General features: G+C 44.8%; 1 protein-coding gene across 1 annotated transcript; it reads right to left on the bottom strand.

The window, feature by feature from the left end:
- On the bottom strand, positions 1-4639 carry LOC145358825 (gap junction beta-1 protein-like). Its single transcript, XM_080213149.1, has 2 exons — positions 4549-4639; positions 1-1876 (listed from the first exon to the last, which is right to left on the bottom strand). Exon 2 carries the CDS (start codon positions 1862-1864, stop codon positions 1268-1270), a length of 597 nt encoding a protein of 198 aa, XP_080069275.1. The 5' UTR covers positions 1865-1876; positions 4549-4639; the 3' UTR covers positions 1-1267.
- Between the last annotated feature and the right edge of the window lie 13027 nt (positions 4640-17666).

The following is a 17666-nucleotide window of genomic DNA, read 5'->3' as shown; positions in this document are numbered from 1 at the left end:
CTTATTAACCATGCCTCCTATATTCTCATTGAAATCATTAATATAAATGACAAATGACAGTGGATCCAGCACCGGTCCCTGAGGCACACCGCTTGTCACAGGCCTCCAGTTTGAAAAACAACCCTCTACAACCACCCTCTGGTTTCTGTCATCAAGCCAATTTTGTATCCATTTAGCTACCTCACCCTGGATCCCGTGAGATTTAACCTTATGCAACAACTTACCATGTGGTACCTTGTCAAAAGCCCTGCTAAAGTCCATGTAGGCAACATCAACTGCACTGCCCTTCTTAGTTACCCAGCAGGCGTTTTTCTTGCCCATATTTGACCTGATACCATCTTGCCTTCATGGGGTCTGGAGTCATTGTTGACTCCCAGGCAAATCCTTTGTGATAGTGTACCACTGTACTGCCCCCTCTGCTGGGTCTGTCCTGTCAGTGGAACAGCACACACCAAGGTGATGGCAGTGTCGGGAACATTGTCAGATATGATTCTGTGAGGATGACGGTCAGGCTATTGTTTGACTAAGCCGTGAGACTCTCCCAATTATGACACAATCCCCCAGATGTTAGCATGCCCTAATATTTACTTTGTGTGTAAGTGCCAAATTTTGTTTGACAATGCTCTTGTGAAGCTTATGGAGACATTTTACTGCACTAAATGCACTACACATTTTTAGTAAAACAACAGATTTATTACAAGTGAAAATTGAGAGTTCTTTAATAGGGGACTGGTATTTGAAAGGAATAATATGAAGTATGGTGATAAGACAGGAAGGTTGTGCATCATTTCTATAAATAGCCCCCTGTCACTTTGTATTCTTTCTTTTGTTTTTATTGTTGCTCTAGCTTCTATCCTACTGGCTGATCATTCCACCAATCCCTTGCTTTCGTTGCCACCAATCATTGCAACCAGGTACCTTTTTAAATACAAGATTGGGTAGAGCATTAGGGTGCAATCTCCATCTTTCAGACCTAATTAACGATCACAACATTGGTTAGCACTCTTACTAAACTCCAACTAAACACAGTGCCCTGATTTATTATCTGGTAAGACATAACCAATCAGGCTTATTAGCTATCAGACTTCATTGAAATTCAGTTAAATCATTATCTCAAATTCACTTGATCCTTATGAGAGGTGAAGCTGTTCAAAAAAATTTTTCAGTGATCTTTATGTGCAGCATTTCTATAAATTATGTCTATATCCAGATATTAAATCAGTAGACAGCAGGCAAATTACAGAAAATAAATTTAAAATAACACACACTATATTTCATTTACACCATTAGGAGGCACAATGTTTCCTATTAAAGAATAGGCCTCTCGCACCCCTATCAACGCAGATGCAAATGAACAAGTGTACATGAAAAGCACAAAGGCATTTTTTTGCTGGCTCTTCAGCATAATACAGACCACTGTCTCCTCACAGGGAGTTATATCACATTTAAACACACTTTGCCTCAGTAAGCCTGGGTATAACATGTGCTGCGGAAAAAGGAAGGCTCCTTCAATTAGTATTTTGGCAAGCATATTGAAGAAGCTGATTTTCCAAAGGGTGTTAGCTCCCGCCTGTCTCAGGCTGTGCTCGCACATAGAGTTTGTCATCGACAGGGTGAAAAGGAACACGATTTGCAGCATGAACAAAGTGAAGGGCGACACAGGTGAAAGTTTGGTGTGACATTGGTAGTGACAGCCCACCTGGCTGGAATTACAGCTCAGGTCTTGCAGGTCGTCTGCCCAAATGGTTTTTGCACCGATGATAACGCTGAAGAGTCGTACGGTGAAGAGTAAAGCCAGCCCGGTTCTGGCACAAGAGGAGACATGGGATCCAGTGCCACTCAGAAGTGCCAAGATCAGCTGCATGATCAAACCCACCTGTTTAGAGAAAGTGATTGGGGGAGAAAAAAAATCACAGGCATTAACACTGGCACCTACAGTGTTGATACTTGCCCAGAGTACGTAACGTAAGAACATTGAAATAGCAACAAGAGAAGACCACATGGCCCATTCATTGAGCCAGCTTTGCATTAAATAAGATCATGGGTTTCAACTCAATTTTCATGTCTGCTTTAATTCCTGAGACCAAGAATCAGCCTTTAATTGTAATCAACGATAAGCATCCACAAGCATCGGGCAGAGAATTCCAAAGATTGAGAACCCTTTGAGTGAAGCAAATTTCCACATCCACATTTCCACCTAAAAAAATTGGCCCCTTATTTATTTTCCCTTTATTTGTTGATGGGATCTGAGCATCACTGGCTGGGCCAGCATTTATTGCCCATCCCTGAGGACATTTAAAAGTCAAACATGTAGCTGTGGATCTGGAGCCACATATAAGCCAAACCAGATAAGGATGTCAAATCTCCTTCTGTAAAGGACATCAGCGAACCAGTTGGGTTTTTATGACATTGGTTTTGTGGGCATCATTAGATTTTTAATTTTTGTTAAATTTCACCATCTGCCATGGTGGGACTGAACCTGGGTGCCCCTCCTAAGACCGTATCCCCCTGTTTTAGATTCTCTGACCAGCAGAAACAATCTCTTAGCATCTATTTTGTCAAACCCTGTCCGAGTTTTATAAGGCTCAAGGAGATTGCCTCTCATTCTTATAAACTCCAGAGAATACAAGCTCAATTTACTCAACTCTCATCATAAGACAACCCCATTACCACAGGTATCTTTGCTGTACCATCCCCAATGCAAGTATACCTTTAAACATGGAGACCAAAACTGCACACCCTTCTACAGATGCGGTCTCACCAAAACCCTGTATAACTGCAGCCACATAAGTCTTAGAATGCAATATTATCCGCACAATTGACTTCAAGTCAATTCTATCCATCTCCTCTCAGAAATAAACATTTGTTTTCTAGTGACAAAAAAACTACAGATGCCGGAAAACTGAAATAAAAACAACACATTGGAAATACCCAACAGGTCAGGCAGTGGATGAGGAGAGAGAACCAGAGTTAATGTTTCAGGTTGATGAACCAGAGTCCTGACTTACGGTTGCAGAGGTTGGTAGAGTTTAGGTTTATTTATTAATATCACAAGTAGGCTTACATTAACACTGCAATGAAGTTACTGTGAAAATCCCCTAGTTGCCACTCTCTGGCACCTGTTACGATACAGTAAAGGAGAATTTTGCATCTAACCAGTACATCTTTCAGAGTGTGGGAGAAAACCGGTGAACCTGGATTGGGTTTGGACATAGCTCGGCATAACATCGAGGGCCAAAGGGCCTGTACTGTGCTGTATTATAGTTCTATGTTTCTAGACAGTGATCCAAGCCAAGAATTGAACCCTGATCCCTGGCGCTGTGAGGTAGAATTGCTAACCACAGAGTGGTGTGATTGCAAGGAGAATCTGAAATCCTAGGATTAGTGGGTGCAGTGCTGTTCAGTGATGGGGGTACAGGACTCCATCTGGGAGTTACAAATTTTCATCAGCTCAAGGTCAAAGTCAGAGCTGAGGTTGCCAGTAGCCTGATTCAAACTGAAGAGGAAAGGGATGGGGGAAGGGAATCTGTGGCAGAGGCAGAAGAGGGTGGACCAGGTCTTCACAGTATGGAGGAAATTCCTGCTCACCCAAAACTGGATGTGGGAAAAGCAGCCTGACAGATGGGATGGCCTGGAGAGACTTGAAGGATTTTTAATGCAGAGCTGGGTGGAGGTGAACAGAACTGGGAGGGGGCCCCAAAAATCGACCCTTGGGGGAACTCCAGAGGCAGCAGTACATCTGGGGAGGGGGGGGAGGGGTGGGGATGGGTGGCAAGAATACTTACTGTCACTGCCTATGCGGAGTCTGCATGTTCTCCCCATGTCTGTGTGGGTTTCCTCCCACAGTTCAAAAGACATGCTGGTTAGGTACATTGACGGTGCTAAATTCTCCCTCAGAGTACCTGAACAGGTGGTGGAGTGTGGCGACTAGGAGATTTTCCCAGTAACTTCATTGCAGTGTTAATTTGATTTGATTTATTATTGTACATGTATTAGTATACAGTGAATAAGTATTATTTCTTGCACACTATACAAACAAAACATACCATTCATAAAGAAGGAAACAGGAGAGTGCAGGATGTGGTGTTACAGTCATAGCTCGGGAGTAGCGGAAGATTAACTTAATGCAAGTCCATTCAAAAGTCTTACAGCAGCAGGGAAGAAACTGTTTTTGGGTTGGTTCTACATGACCTTAGACTTTTGTAAATAGACAAATCTAGAAAAGAAATACAGTGGGACTGAACTTGAAGAGTTCAAGGAAAGCAGAAAATGCAGCAAGCCGGCGACCTTCAGTAAAAGAAACAGCTACACATAACCTTTACTCCAATAAAAATCCCTCTGCAACTTAAAAACACACCAGGCAGCGGCTGGGTTTCAGGTAGATGATTCCTCATCGAGAGCAGAACATCTTCAATGCGAGTATCCCCGGGAAGAGAATTCACCTGAATTTGATTTTGTTACCTGGAGCTAGAACAGTTTTTTTCCCCCCAGGATTTGGAGCCTAAGGTCCAACTTTTCTAAGCACAGATCTAAACATTTCCAAAATACCTTTGTGGTCTTGTTTGAGGCGACTCCGGTGTGGAGAGTCCTTACTCCTCGGTGTATCCTGTGTGGTTTCTTTGTTTACGGGTAAATATTCGAGCTAGCGAACGTGCTTACACATTGCAATGTTAAGAGTAACCTGCAAGGTACATGTGAAAGTCCAGGATGGAGGAGGAGGAACTGGATTTCCCAGAATTGGGTAAAGTTACTGACGGGAAACCAGCACCTGTTTATATACTGAGATAAACTGAGATTAAGGGCATCATAAAGCAAACCAACTAGGTAATATAACAACCCGTTTTAGAATGTTTAATGTGTTTACACATCAGCGCATGCAATGGGGGAAAGTTTTCAATGAAATAAGGTATTTTACAGAAATTATTACACGCTTTACAAAAGGTAGTATTTTTGTCCAAGATTATTAGTGTCACATTAAATTACTAAAAAAAGTTGTGGCTATAGCCCAATCCAACATGCAAACCAGCCTCCCATCCATTGACTCTGTCTGCACTTCCCGCTGTTTCGGCAAAGCAGCCAGCATAATCACAGACCCCATGCACCCTGGACGTTCTCTCTTCCACCTTTATCCTTCCGGAAAAAGATACAAAAGTCTGAGGTCATGTACCAACCAACCCCAAAACAGTTTCTTCCCTGCTACTGTCAGACTTTTGAATGGACTTATCTTGCATTAAGTTGATCATAGAATCCTACAGTGCAGAAAGAGGCCCTTCAGCCCATTGAGTCTGCACCAAACACAATCCCACTCAGGCTCTACCCCCATATCCCTACATATGATACCCACTAATCCATACATCCCTGGACACTAAGGGGGCAATTTCTTAGCATGGCCAATCAACATAACCCACACATATTTGGACTGTGGGAGGAAACCAGAGTACCCATAGGAAACCCACACAGACACAAGGAGAACATACAAACTCCACACAGACAGTGATCTGAGCTGGGAATTGAACCCAGAACCCTGGGGCTCTGAAGCAGCAGCACTAACCACTGTGCTGCCGTGCCACCTGATCTTTTGCTACACCCAAGGTATGACTGTAACACTACATTCTGCACTCTCTTGTTTCCTTCTTTATGAATGTTTTTTTTGTATAGCGCGCAAGAAATAACACTTAATCACTGTATAATAATATATGTACAATAATAAATCAAATCAAATTAACACTGCAATGAAGTTATATGAGAATCTCGTAGTCGCCACACTCCACCACCTGTTCAGGTACACTGAGGGAGAATTTAACACAGTCAATGTACCTAACCAGCATGTCTTTTGAACTGTGGGAGGAAACCCACACAGACATGGGGACAACATGCAGACTCCACACAGACAGTGACCCCAGCCAGGAATCAAATCTGGGTCCCTAGCACTGTGAGGCAGCAGTGCTAACCACTGTGCCACCGTGCTGCCTGGGCTGGCTCAACTTTATTGGCACTTTGGCCAAATTGGTCCCCAGTAGCATCTTGAGCAACTGAGCAGCTTGATGTATAAAAAGACTTGCATTTAAGACATAACTTTCCAAAAGTTATTACACACATTACAAAAGGTTTCATTTTTGTATTGGCATTCAAAGTGCCAAATGTGTGTAACAGGCAGTTTACTTTATCACACCCAAGTATATTTCCCATGAAAGATAAAAGCAAATGACTGGAAATGCTGGAATCTGAAACAGAAACAAAAACTGCTGGAAAATCCCTGTATATTGCTCACATATTCCCCATGTCTTGCACAACACCACCAACATTTCAAGTAATCTCCCTGAACTTTCCTACTAAATGAAACTGTTATCATTGAAGAAAGGGTCAAATCCATTTTTAATGTTTGCCAGTTATAGAACATAGAACATTACAGCACAGAACAGGCCCTTTGGCCCTCAATGTTGTGCTGAGCTATGTCCAATCTCAAGATCAAGCTATCCCACTCCCTATCATTCTGGTGTGCTCCATGTGCCTGTCCAGTAACTGCTTGAAAGTTCCTAAAGTGTCTGACTCCACTATCACAGAAGGCAGTCCATTCCCCACTCCAATCACTCTCTGAGTGAAGAGTCTACCTCGGTCATCCCTCCTATATCTCCCAATATGAACCTTATAGTTATGCCCCTAGTAACAGCTACATCCACCTGAGGAAATAGTCTCTGCACGTCCACTCTATCTATCCCCCTCATCATCTTATAAACCTCTATTATGTCGCCTCTCATCCTCCTCTGCTCTAAAGAGAAAAGCCCCAGCTCCCTCAACCTTTCCTCATAACCTATCCTTCAAACCAGGCAGCATCCTGGTAAATCTCCTCTGCACTCTCTCCAAGGCTTCCATATCCTTCTTATAGTGAGGTGACCAGAGCTGAACACAGTATTCCAAATGTGGTCTCACCAACGTCCGGTATAGTTGCAGCATAACCCCACGGCTCTTAAACTCAAACCCCCTGTTAATAAACGCTAAAACACTATTAGCCTTCTTCACAGGTCTATCCATTTCAGTGGCAACCTTCAGAGATCTGTGGATATGAACCCCAAAATCTCTCTGTTCGTCCACATTCCTCAGAACCATACCGTTGACCCTGTAATCCACATTCAAGTTTGTCCGACCAAAATGAATCACCTCGCACTTATCAGGGTTAAACTCCATCTGCCACTTTTCAGCCCAGCTCTGCATCCTATCAATGTCTCTTTGCAGCCTGCAAGAGCCCTCCACCTCATCCACTACTCCACCAATCTTGGTGTCATCAGCAAATTTACTAACCGAAAACTAACCTTCAGCCCCCTCTTCCAAGTCATTGATAAAAATCACAAATAGCAGAGGACCCAGCACTGACCCTGTGGTACACCGTTGGTAACTGGCCTCCAGTCTGAAAATTTTCCATCCACCACCACCCTCTGTCTCCTATGAGACAGCCAGTTACTTATCCAATCGGCAAAATTTCCTTCTATCCCACCCATCCTCATCTTCTTCATAAGCCTACCATGGAGAACCTTATCAAATACCTTACTGAAATCCATGTATATGACATCAACTGCTCTACTCTCATCCACACACTTAGTTACCTCCTCAAAGAATTCAATCAAATTTGTGAGGCAGGACTTATCCCTCACAAAACCATGCTGACTATCCCGGACTAAGCTGCATCTTTCTAAATGGTTATAAATCCTATCTCTCAGGACCCTTTCCATTAACTTACTGACCACTGAAGTAAGACTAACTGGCCTATAATTACCAGGGTCATTCCTATTTCCTTTCTTGAAGAGAGGAACAACATTCGCCATTCTCCAGTCCTCCGGCACAATCCCCATGAACAGTGAGGACCCAAAGATCAAAGCGAAAAACTCTGCAATCTCATCCCTTGCCTCCCAAAGCATCCTAGGATGTATCCCATTTGGCCCAGGGGACTTATCCACCCTCAGGTTTTTCAAAATTGCTAATACATCTTCCCTTAGAACATCTACCTCCTCCATCCTATCAGCCTGTATCACACTCTCATCCTCAAAACCATGGCCCCTTTCCTTAGTGAACACTGAAGAAAAGTATTCATTCAATGCCTCACCTGACTCCATGCACAAGTTCCCACTACTATCCTTGACTGGCCCTAACTTCACCCTGGTCATTCTTTTATTTCTCACATAAGAGTAAAAAGCCTTGGGGTTTTCTTTTATCTGACTCACCAAGGACTTCTCATGCCCCCTCCTAGCTCTCCTAAGTCCTTTCTTTAACTCATTCCTAGCTACCTTGTAACCCTCAAGTGACCCGACTGAACCTTGCTTTTTCATTCTTACATGCGCTTCCTTTTTCCTCTTAACAAGACATAACCTTCTTTGTGAACCATGGTTCCCTCACTCGGCCATTTCCTCCCTGCCTGACAGGGACATGCCTATCAAGGACACGCAGTATTTGTTCCTTGAAAAAGATCCACTTTTCATTTGTGCCCATACCTGGCAGTTTCTGTTCCCATCTTATGCTCCCTAATTCTTGCTGAATCGTACCATAATTACCCCTGCCCCAATTATATTCCTTGCCCTGTCGTGTGACCTTATCCCTCTCCATTGCAATAATGCAGAATACCGAATTGTGGCCAATATCTCCAAAGTGCTCTCCCACAAACAAATCTGACACTTGGCCCGTTTCACTACCCAGTACCAAGTCCAAAGTGATCCCACTTCTTGTCGGCTTATCCACATATTGTGTCAGGAAACTCTCCTGCACACACTGTACAAAAACTGCCCCATCTGAACTATTTGACCTATAAAGGTTCCAATCAATTTTTGGAAAGTTAAAGTCACCCGTGATAACTACCCTGTGACCCTCACACCTATCTATAATCTGCTTTGCCATTTCCGCCTCCACATCTTTATTACTATTTGGGGCCTATAGAAAACTCCTAACAGCGTGACCAATCCTTTCCTATTTCTAACTTCAGTCCATATTACCTCAGTAGGCAGATTGCCCTCGAAATGCCTTTCAGCAGCCGTTAAAACTATCCTTGATTAACAATGCTACTTCTTGCCGCCTTCCCTACTCTTACTGAAACATCTATACCCCGGAACTGCCAAAACCATTCTTGTCCCTGTTTAACCAAGTCTCCGTAATGGACACAATATCATAGCCCCAAGTGCCAATCCACGCTCCAAGTTCACCTATCTTATTCCTGATGCTCCTTGCATTGAAGTAGCTACACTTCAACCCATCATCCTGTCTGCCTGTACATTCCTGTGACCTTGGTACCTTCCTCAGTACCTCACGACCCTCAACATTGGCTTTTGGTCTACATCTTGTGACTAAGCACAGTGACAAAGGAAGAGCAGTGGATGTGGTTTATATGGACTTCAGCAAGGCATTCGATAAGGTCCCCCATGCAAGGCTTATTGAGAAAGTGAGGGGGCATGGGATCCAAGGGGACGTTGCTTTTTGGATCCAGAACTGGCTTGCCCGCAGAAGGCAGAGAGTGGTTGTAGGTGGGTCTTTTTCTGCATGGAAGTTGGTCACCAGTGGAGTGCCCCAGGGATCGGTTCTGGGGCCCTTGCTGTTTGTGATTTTTATAAATGACCTGGATGAGGAAGTGGAGGGATGGGCTGGTAAGTTTGCCGATGACACGAAGGTTGGAGGTGTTGTGGATAGTTTGGAGGGATGTCAGAAGTTGCAGTGTGACATAGATAGGATGCAAGGCTGGGCGGAGAAGTGGCAGATGGACTTCAACCTGGATAAATGTGTAGTGGTTCATTTTGGCAGGTCAAATGGGACGAAGGAATATAATATTAAGGGTAAGACTCTTAGCAGTGTGGAAGATCAGAAGGATCTTGGGGTCTGGGTTCATAGAACTCTCAAATCAGCTTTGCAGGTAGAGGATGTGGTTAAGAAGGCGTTTGGTGTATTGGCCTTCATCAATCGAGGAATTGAGTTTAGGAGTCGGGAGATAATGAGTTTATCCAGCATTTTCTGTTCTTGTTAAAATATCAGGATTGCCGACCATAAGATTGGTTCCCACGTGATAACAGTTACTACATTTAAATAGAAACAATTCATTGAGCTGTAAATCTCTCTGGGTGAAGCGGGCGATGGCAGAGGGGTAACCTGAAGGATGCCATACAAAGATAAGCCTCTTTGCAATTCCTGGAATTTTGTGGTCTGTATGTTTGCAGTGCAGTATAACTTGAATCCTGTCATCTGAATCACCAATGGGAGACTCACCAAGCTCTTTCTCAAACTGGAAACTTGGTATTTTATTTTCAAAGTGCTCAAGATTTTCAGAATAATCTGATTCACATCCGATCCTGATGAGTTTAGCGATGTAACAGCTGTCAGACGGCAAAACCCACTCTCATTACCTTCATACAAGCATCAACACACTAGGAATACATCTATCAGTCTCTACATCAGAATCATAGAATCACTACAGTGCAGAAGGAGGCCATTTGGCCCATCAAGCCTAAATAAGCAACAATCTCATCCAGGCCCAATCCCAGTTCTACAATAGACCGGAGTTATACTCCACATGATGCCAAACCCCACAGTCATGTGAAGCACTATACAAACAGAATTTGCTTAGTTTTAGTACATTTCAAGGTTGGATGGGCACCTGTCCCCCTTATTAAAACAAAACATTGCATCATCCATCTCAGCATTAAAGTAGCGACTGCACATTCACACACTTGGGTCAGGGAATTCGATCCACATCTGGGAGGGAACAGGTATTTGACTGCAAATACTGAACAGGCTGGCATGCTACTTTCCAAAACCCACTAGGCAGCCAATTAGGCTCCTTACGAACCTTGCTAAGAATAATGTTAGAAGGCTGACAAAGGATTTTCCAGCTGACTTCCGGTTTCCCCAATGTAATGAGGAGAAGATCAACTTAAATTTTGAGGAGGCGATGGCCTGGAGGTATTATCACTAGACTATTAATCCAGAGACTCAGCTAATGTTCTGGGGACCTTGGTTCGAATCTTATGACAGCAGATGGTGGAATTTGAACTTAATATAAAAAAAAGCTGGAATTAAGAATCTACTGATGACCATGAAACCATTGTCAATTGTCAGAAAAACCCATTTGGTTCATTAATGTTCTTTAGGGAAGGAAATCTACTGTCCTTACCTGGTCTGGCCTACTTGTGACCCTCAACAGAGCTCTGAAATGGCCTCGCAAGCCATCAGTTCAAGGGTAACTTGAGTTGGGCAATAAATGCTGACCAAGCAGTGACACCCATTCCCAACAAATGAATAATTTTTAAAACCTGCCCTGAGGAGAACACAGTAAGAAATCTCACAATACCAGGTTAAAGTCCAACAGGTTTATTTGTTAGCATAAGCCACTAGCTTTTGGAGTTCTCCCACTTACTATCAAATAAACCTGTTGGACTTTAACCTGGTATTGTGAGATTTCTTACTGTGCTCTCCGCAGGGCAGGTTTTAAAAATTATTCATTTGTTGCGAATGGGCATCACTGCTTGGTCAGCATTTATTGCCCAACTCAAGATGCCCTTGAACTGATGGCTTACTGTGTTTACCCCAATCCAATGCTGGCATCTCCACATCTGAGGAGAGTATCGAGGGTCTGGTCGAGAGTCTAGTGTCCTAGGTAGGCCTTAGGGGCCCCTCCCTGCCTGCGTGGTGGGGGTGCAGTCGAAAGCTGTCTCATAAAAGGTCCCCTCCTCCACCCTGCCCCAGCTGCCAATAATGATGCCAGGTCCTTTCTCAGTTTGATTCACCCTTCCAGTTATTTTTCAATCATTGCAGCTGGAACTCCTCTGAATTCAGTAGGCCTCTGATTGGTCCTCCAGCTTTGAGAGCCCGCCTAGCACCCCATTTCCATGACAACAAAGGGGTGCCCTGGCCAAAATGTGACTGTTTCACCCTGCCCACCACCGCCCCCCCAGCACTGTTTACGACCTGGAAACAGATCCAGCCTCATTCCCAACACTCCCTCTCCACCACCACCACAACCTTTGAACTTTGCACTTTCTGACAGTATAATTTCAGGCGGGGGGGGGGGAGAGGGTGGAATTTAATTTGTTCCACACATTTACTGGATTACATGCTTTTTAAATGGCACGGTGGCACAGTGGGTTGGCACTGCTGCCTCACAGTGCCAGGGACCCGGGTTCGATTCCTGGCTTGGGCACCCATCAGTGTGGAGTTTGCACGTTCTCCCCATGTCTGTGTGGGTTTCCTCTGGGTACTGCGGTTTCCTACCACAGTCCAGAGATGAGCTGGTTAGGTGAATTGGCCATGCTAAATCCTCCCTCAGTGTACCCGAACAGGTGCTGGAATGTGATGACTAGGGGGTTTTCATGGTAACTTTGTTGCAGTATTAATGTAAGTTCACTTATGACTAATAAATAAACTTAACTTTAACTTTAAATTCTCCTTTATTTAATATCCTTCCATGATACTGGTCAACATACAGCATTCAACTCACTCCAAAATATTTAATTTATCACTTAATTAATCTTAGTGCAAATTCATCACTACATTTACTTGTGTAACAGTGATTATTCCCCTAACGCAAGTAACTAACTTGCTCCAAAGAGGCATTGTGCCATTGCGAAGAAACAAAAGATATAACAGGATATTTTTTCACTGATCTCTCCCTCTCAATATTTGGTTTTTTGCTCCTTCAATATCATTTTAGCAATTAAGGGATCGGGAGGTACTATCATCCACTATAATCACTCCAAGAACAGCACAGGAACAGGCCCTTTGGCCCTACAAGCCCATGCTGACCATGGTGCCCTTACCCAGTCCGTATCCCTCTATGCATGTACCCATCTAGTTGCCTCTTAAGTGTTGCTGATGTGCCTGCTTCCACCACCTCCTCTGGTAGCACCTTCCAGGCACCCACCACCCTCTGTGTGAAAAACGTCCCCTGCAAATCTCCCTTAAACATTCCCCTCTTACCTTGAATCTGTGCCCCCTTGTAATTGGCACTTCCAGCTTGGGAAAAGCCTCTGACTATCCACCCTGTCAATGCCTCTCATAATTTTGTAGACCTCTATCAGGTCTCTCCTCAGCCTCCAGTAAAAACAATCCTAGTTAATTCAACTTCTCTTCATAGCTAACACCCTCGAGACCAGGCAACATCCTGGTGGACCTTCTTTGCCTCCACAGCCTTCTGGTAGAGTGGTGATCAGAGCTGCATACAAAGGCTGGAGTCTTTTCACCAAATTTCCTTTATTTACAAACTTATCTTCACTCCTAAGAGTGCTTCTGGTTTAAAGTCAGAATCTGGAGTGCTGGTACACCTGACGCTCCACAACATATACACAGGTGAGATTCAGTAATTGGGCAGGCAATTATTATCTCATACTCCAAGAAGCCCTCCTTGTAGAATCCCTAGAGTACTGAAAGAGGCCATTCGGACCATTGAGCCTGCACCAACAACAATCCCACCCTATTCCCGTAACCTCACACACTTACCCTAATAATTCCCCCAAAACTAGGGTCAATTTAGCATGGTCAATCAACCTAAGCCACACATCTTTGGACTGTGGGAGGAAACCTGAACACCTGGAGGAAACCCACGCAGACATGGGGAGAATGTGCAAACTCCACACAGACAGTAACCCAAGCCGGGAATCGAACCCAGGCTCCTGGCGTTGTGAGGCAGCAGGGCTAACCACTGTGCTACCATGCCACCCATGGGCCTCATTAAGGTTATTGGAGAATGTCTATGTCTTTATGAATTTAACATTCAGTATTTGTTTTTCAAAATATGGACTTGTTTCAGTCGAAATAAGCAAGCAACCTTCTCACTATTAGAAAAGGGAGAAACACATTCGTATGTTTCCCATGAGCACGGGATACAAAGAGCAGTGTGATAATGACCAGATAATCTGTTCCTTGTGATTTTGATTGAGGGATATTTATTGGCCAGAGATCTCCCCAGTTCTTCTTCAAAATAGCGCCAAGAGATCAATAACAGCCACCCAAGCAGGCAGCTTCACTATCCTCTGAGAGAAAGTCGTGTTTATTTATTAGTGCCACAAGTAGTCTTACATTAACACTGCAATGAAGTTACCATGAAAATCCCCTAGTCGCTTCACCGCCTGTTTGGGTACACTGAGGGAGAATTTAGCACGGCCAATGCACCTAACTAGCACGTCTTTCAGACTGTGGGAGGGAACCAGAGCACCCAGAGGAAATGCACACAGTCACAGGGAGAACATGCAGACTCCACACAGACAGTGGCCCAAGCCAGGAATTGAACCCTGGTCTCTGGCGATGTGAGGCAGCACTGCTATCAATGTGCCACCGTGCTATCCAAATTCCTCCTCATCGCTGTCTTAAATGGGTGAGCCCTTGCTCTGAGATTCTGCCCTCTGGTCGTAGACCCTCCCACAAAGGGAAACAACCTCTCACCATCTACGCTGTCAACCCCCTGAGAATCCTGTATATCCCAATAAGGTCACCTCTCATTCTTAAAAACAGAGCTTGGGAGGCCCCATGCCCTTGAGACTGGAGGGAGGGAGGAGAAGCTGGGGGGACTGGAGGAAGGGTTGAAAGGTTTGGAGGGAGCTCTGAGGAAGAGTCATGCAGACTCGAAACATTAACTCTTTTTCTGTCTCCACAAATGCTGCCAGACCTGGTGAGAATGTTCTGCTTTTAGTTCAGACATCCACAGTTTTTTGCTTTTATTTTTGTCAATATTTTTAATTAATATTAATGAAAGTTTCATGGACATTGGATTGCAATTACAGGGTGGGGGCAGACTCCTTGACCAACCCTCCCCACCACACCCTCCACCTGCCCCACTCCATTGCCCTGCCCTGACTAACGGCATGATGTAGAGATGCCGGCGTTGGACTGGGGTAAACACAGTAAGAAGTCTCACCACACCCGGTTAAAGTCCAACCAGTTTATTTGATAGTAATTCCACAAGCTTTCAGAAACACTGTTCCTTCGTCAGGTGTGTGGAAGGTTCTGATCAGAGAAGGGCATATAAAGACACACACAGTTTACAGAATACTGATTAGAATGTGAGTCTTTACAGTCAACCAGAACACACCAGATGGACTTAGGTGGTTGATGATGGCACCTCTGCCAGTTGGTGGCAGGAAGTCCTGCCCTCGAGAGTCGCCAGCCAATCTGTTCAGCAGTGGGAGCTGTTGGGATTGCAAGAAGGAACACAAGGAGGATGGGTGGCTGTCCCAGAAAGGCAAATCCTGAGCATTTAGGGCAGAAAAGGATCCTGAATCCGGGCTGGAGGGAGAGGTCGATGGAGACTGGGGGTAAGCATTTTTTTTCGGATAAGTTACACAGAAGGAAAAGGAGGTGACATCTTAGTGGGGGCCCTGCACAGAGAGCACCCCCGAATTAAGTGCCCCTCCTTCTTTCTCACCATTTTTCATATGGGACATAAAAAGCAGCTTGCTCACTCCTGTCTGTGCCGATGGTATCACAGTGTGTGGCAATGGATTATCCAGCTCAAGAGGCTTGCTAAGAAGCCTAATAAACCTTATATTGTTGAGCAACATATGGCCAATTTTGGCTTAGAATATTATGGGTCTGAGCTCGAATGTGAGCAGAGACATGGTGGTCTTGCCATTTAACTTTAATTGCTTTAAAGAGACTCGAGATGTGGACCTCTTAGAATACGAGCTCCAGGATTAAGGCAGTCTTGTCCAATCAGGGACCCCTGCATGTGTACTCAATGTGGAGTGTGAGGGTTACTGGCACTCTTAAAGTAAAGTTTAAAGTTTATTTATTAGTCACAAGTAGGCTTACATTAACGCTGCAATGAAACTACCCTGAAATTCCCTTGGGCACCACAGTCAGCGCCTGTTCGGGTCGATGCGCCTAACCAGCATGTCTTTCAGACTGTGGGAGGAAACCGGAGCACCCAGAGGAAACCCACGCAGACACGGAGAGAACATGCGAACTCCACACAGACAGTGACCCAAGCCAGGAACCTGGGCTCCTGGCGCAGTGAGGCAGCAGTGCTAACCACTGTGCCACCGTGTTTATACCCTGTACAAGGAAGTGCCTATCCAAGTGTTGCTGATTATGTAACTAAATCTGAATTTGGTGAAGGGACAGTGGCCTGGGAGATATTTCATTACCTATTTGTTGTGCCAGATGATCAAGGAAGGTGGGTTCATAATGTGGCAGGTTGAGGGCCAACCTGCAAAATTCCTTCCCAAAATGCCAATAGCAGGCGGTGAGAGGGGGGAGTCTCCTGGTCATAGAGTCATAGAAACCCCACAGTGCAGGAGGAGGCCATTCAGTCCATCAAGTCTGCACTGTCAGCAATGCCACCCAGGCCCTATCCCCGAAACTCCACATATTCATCCTGTTAATCTCTCTAACATAAACATCTTGGGACACTAAGGGGAAATTTAGCACGGCCAATCAATCTAACCCGCACATCTTTGGGCTGTGGGAGGAAACCAGAGCACCCGGAGCAAACCCACACAGACATGGGGAGAATGTGCAAACTCCACACAGACAGTGACCCAAGGCTGGAATTGAACACAGGCCTCTGGAGCTGTGAGGTAGCAGTGCTAACCACCTTGGCACTGTGCCACCCCCAGCCAGGCTTGATGTGGAATAGTGCCACCTCAAGCTATCACTCCCTGGGCGACAGACTGTTCCAGGAAATAAATTGTGAGGGGAACAGATGAAAATCTGCCTTGTGCACCACACGGTGCGGGAAGTGAAACAATAAACAAAACAGATTGTCAGGGTAAGTATACCCTTGGCAAACAAACAGTGCCAATACCTGCTCTGACCACTGGATGGTGACAGTGTTCAGTTTTCCTGATAACTCCCAGGTTTGCTGATATTGAAGACAATGACAACCAGCTTACAAGGGTGGGACAGGTCCAATAATTGTGATCTTAAAACAGCCACCTTCCTGAATTTTGACTGACTGTGTACTGCATTTGCAAATATTTTGCAGCCCAATTATGTGATTATTCTGTTTGCTGTGCCCCTCAGAAAGCAGTATTTAAGTTACAAATTTGCCTGTTCGACTGGCTGTTGGCTGTTTTGGTGTCATAGAGTCACAGAGGCTTACAGCACAGGCCCTTCAGCCCAGCTTGTCCATGCTGCCCTTGTTTGACCACTAAGTTAATCCCAATTGCCTGCATTTGGCCCATATCCTGCTATACCCATCTTACCCATGTAAGTGTCTAAGTGCTTTTTAAAAGATAAAATTCTACCCGCCTCTACTACTGCCTCTGGCAGCTTGTTCCAGACACTCACCACCCTCTGTGTGAAAAGATTGCCCCTCTGGACCCTTTTGTATCTCTCCCCTTAAACCTATACCCTCTAGTTTTAGACTCCCCTACCTTTGGGAAAAGATATTGACTATCTAGCTGATCTATGCCCCTCATTATTTTATAGACCGCTATAAGATCACCTCTTAAGCCTCCTACGCTGCGGGTAGATTTTAAACAAATGCGTTTTATTTTTGTGTATCTGTCAGTATCAGTGGGCAATGTGGCAGGTACCCTGCCATCTAGTGGGAATGAGCAGACTGTATTCAGTTGATAGTCTCTCTCTCTCTCTCACACACACACACAGAGACAACCCAAACCCACAGGAGTGAGGCAGCAGCAGCACTCACAGCTGCTGAACGCAGCACCACCCCCCCCCCCACCCCCCCAGCCAGACACAATCCT

Source organism: Carcharhinus amblyrhynchos, chromosome 26, assembly GCF_965287045.1.
Source record: "Carcharhinus amblyrhynchos chromosome 26, sCarAmb.v2.hapA, whole genome shotgun sequence".
In the NCBI taxonomy this organism is placed as follows: Eukaryota; Metazoa; Chordata; class Chondrichthyes; order Carcharhiniformes; family Carcharhinidae; genus Carcharhinus; species Carcharhinus amblyrhynchos.
Note: the sequence above shows the minus strand (reverse complement) of the source record. Positions and strands in the feature narration are given on the sequence as shown.

Coding starts and splice junctions, on each gene's coding strand:
- LOC145358825 (XM_080213149.1), bottom strand. CDS start 1,864: ATGCAGCTGATCTTGGCACTTCTGAGTGGCACTGGATCCCATGTCTCC.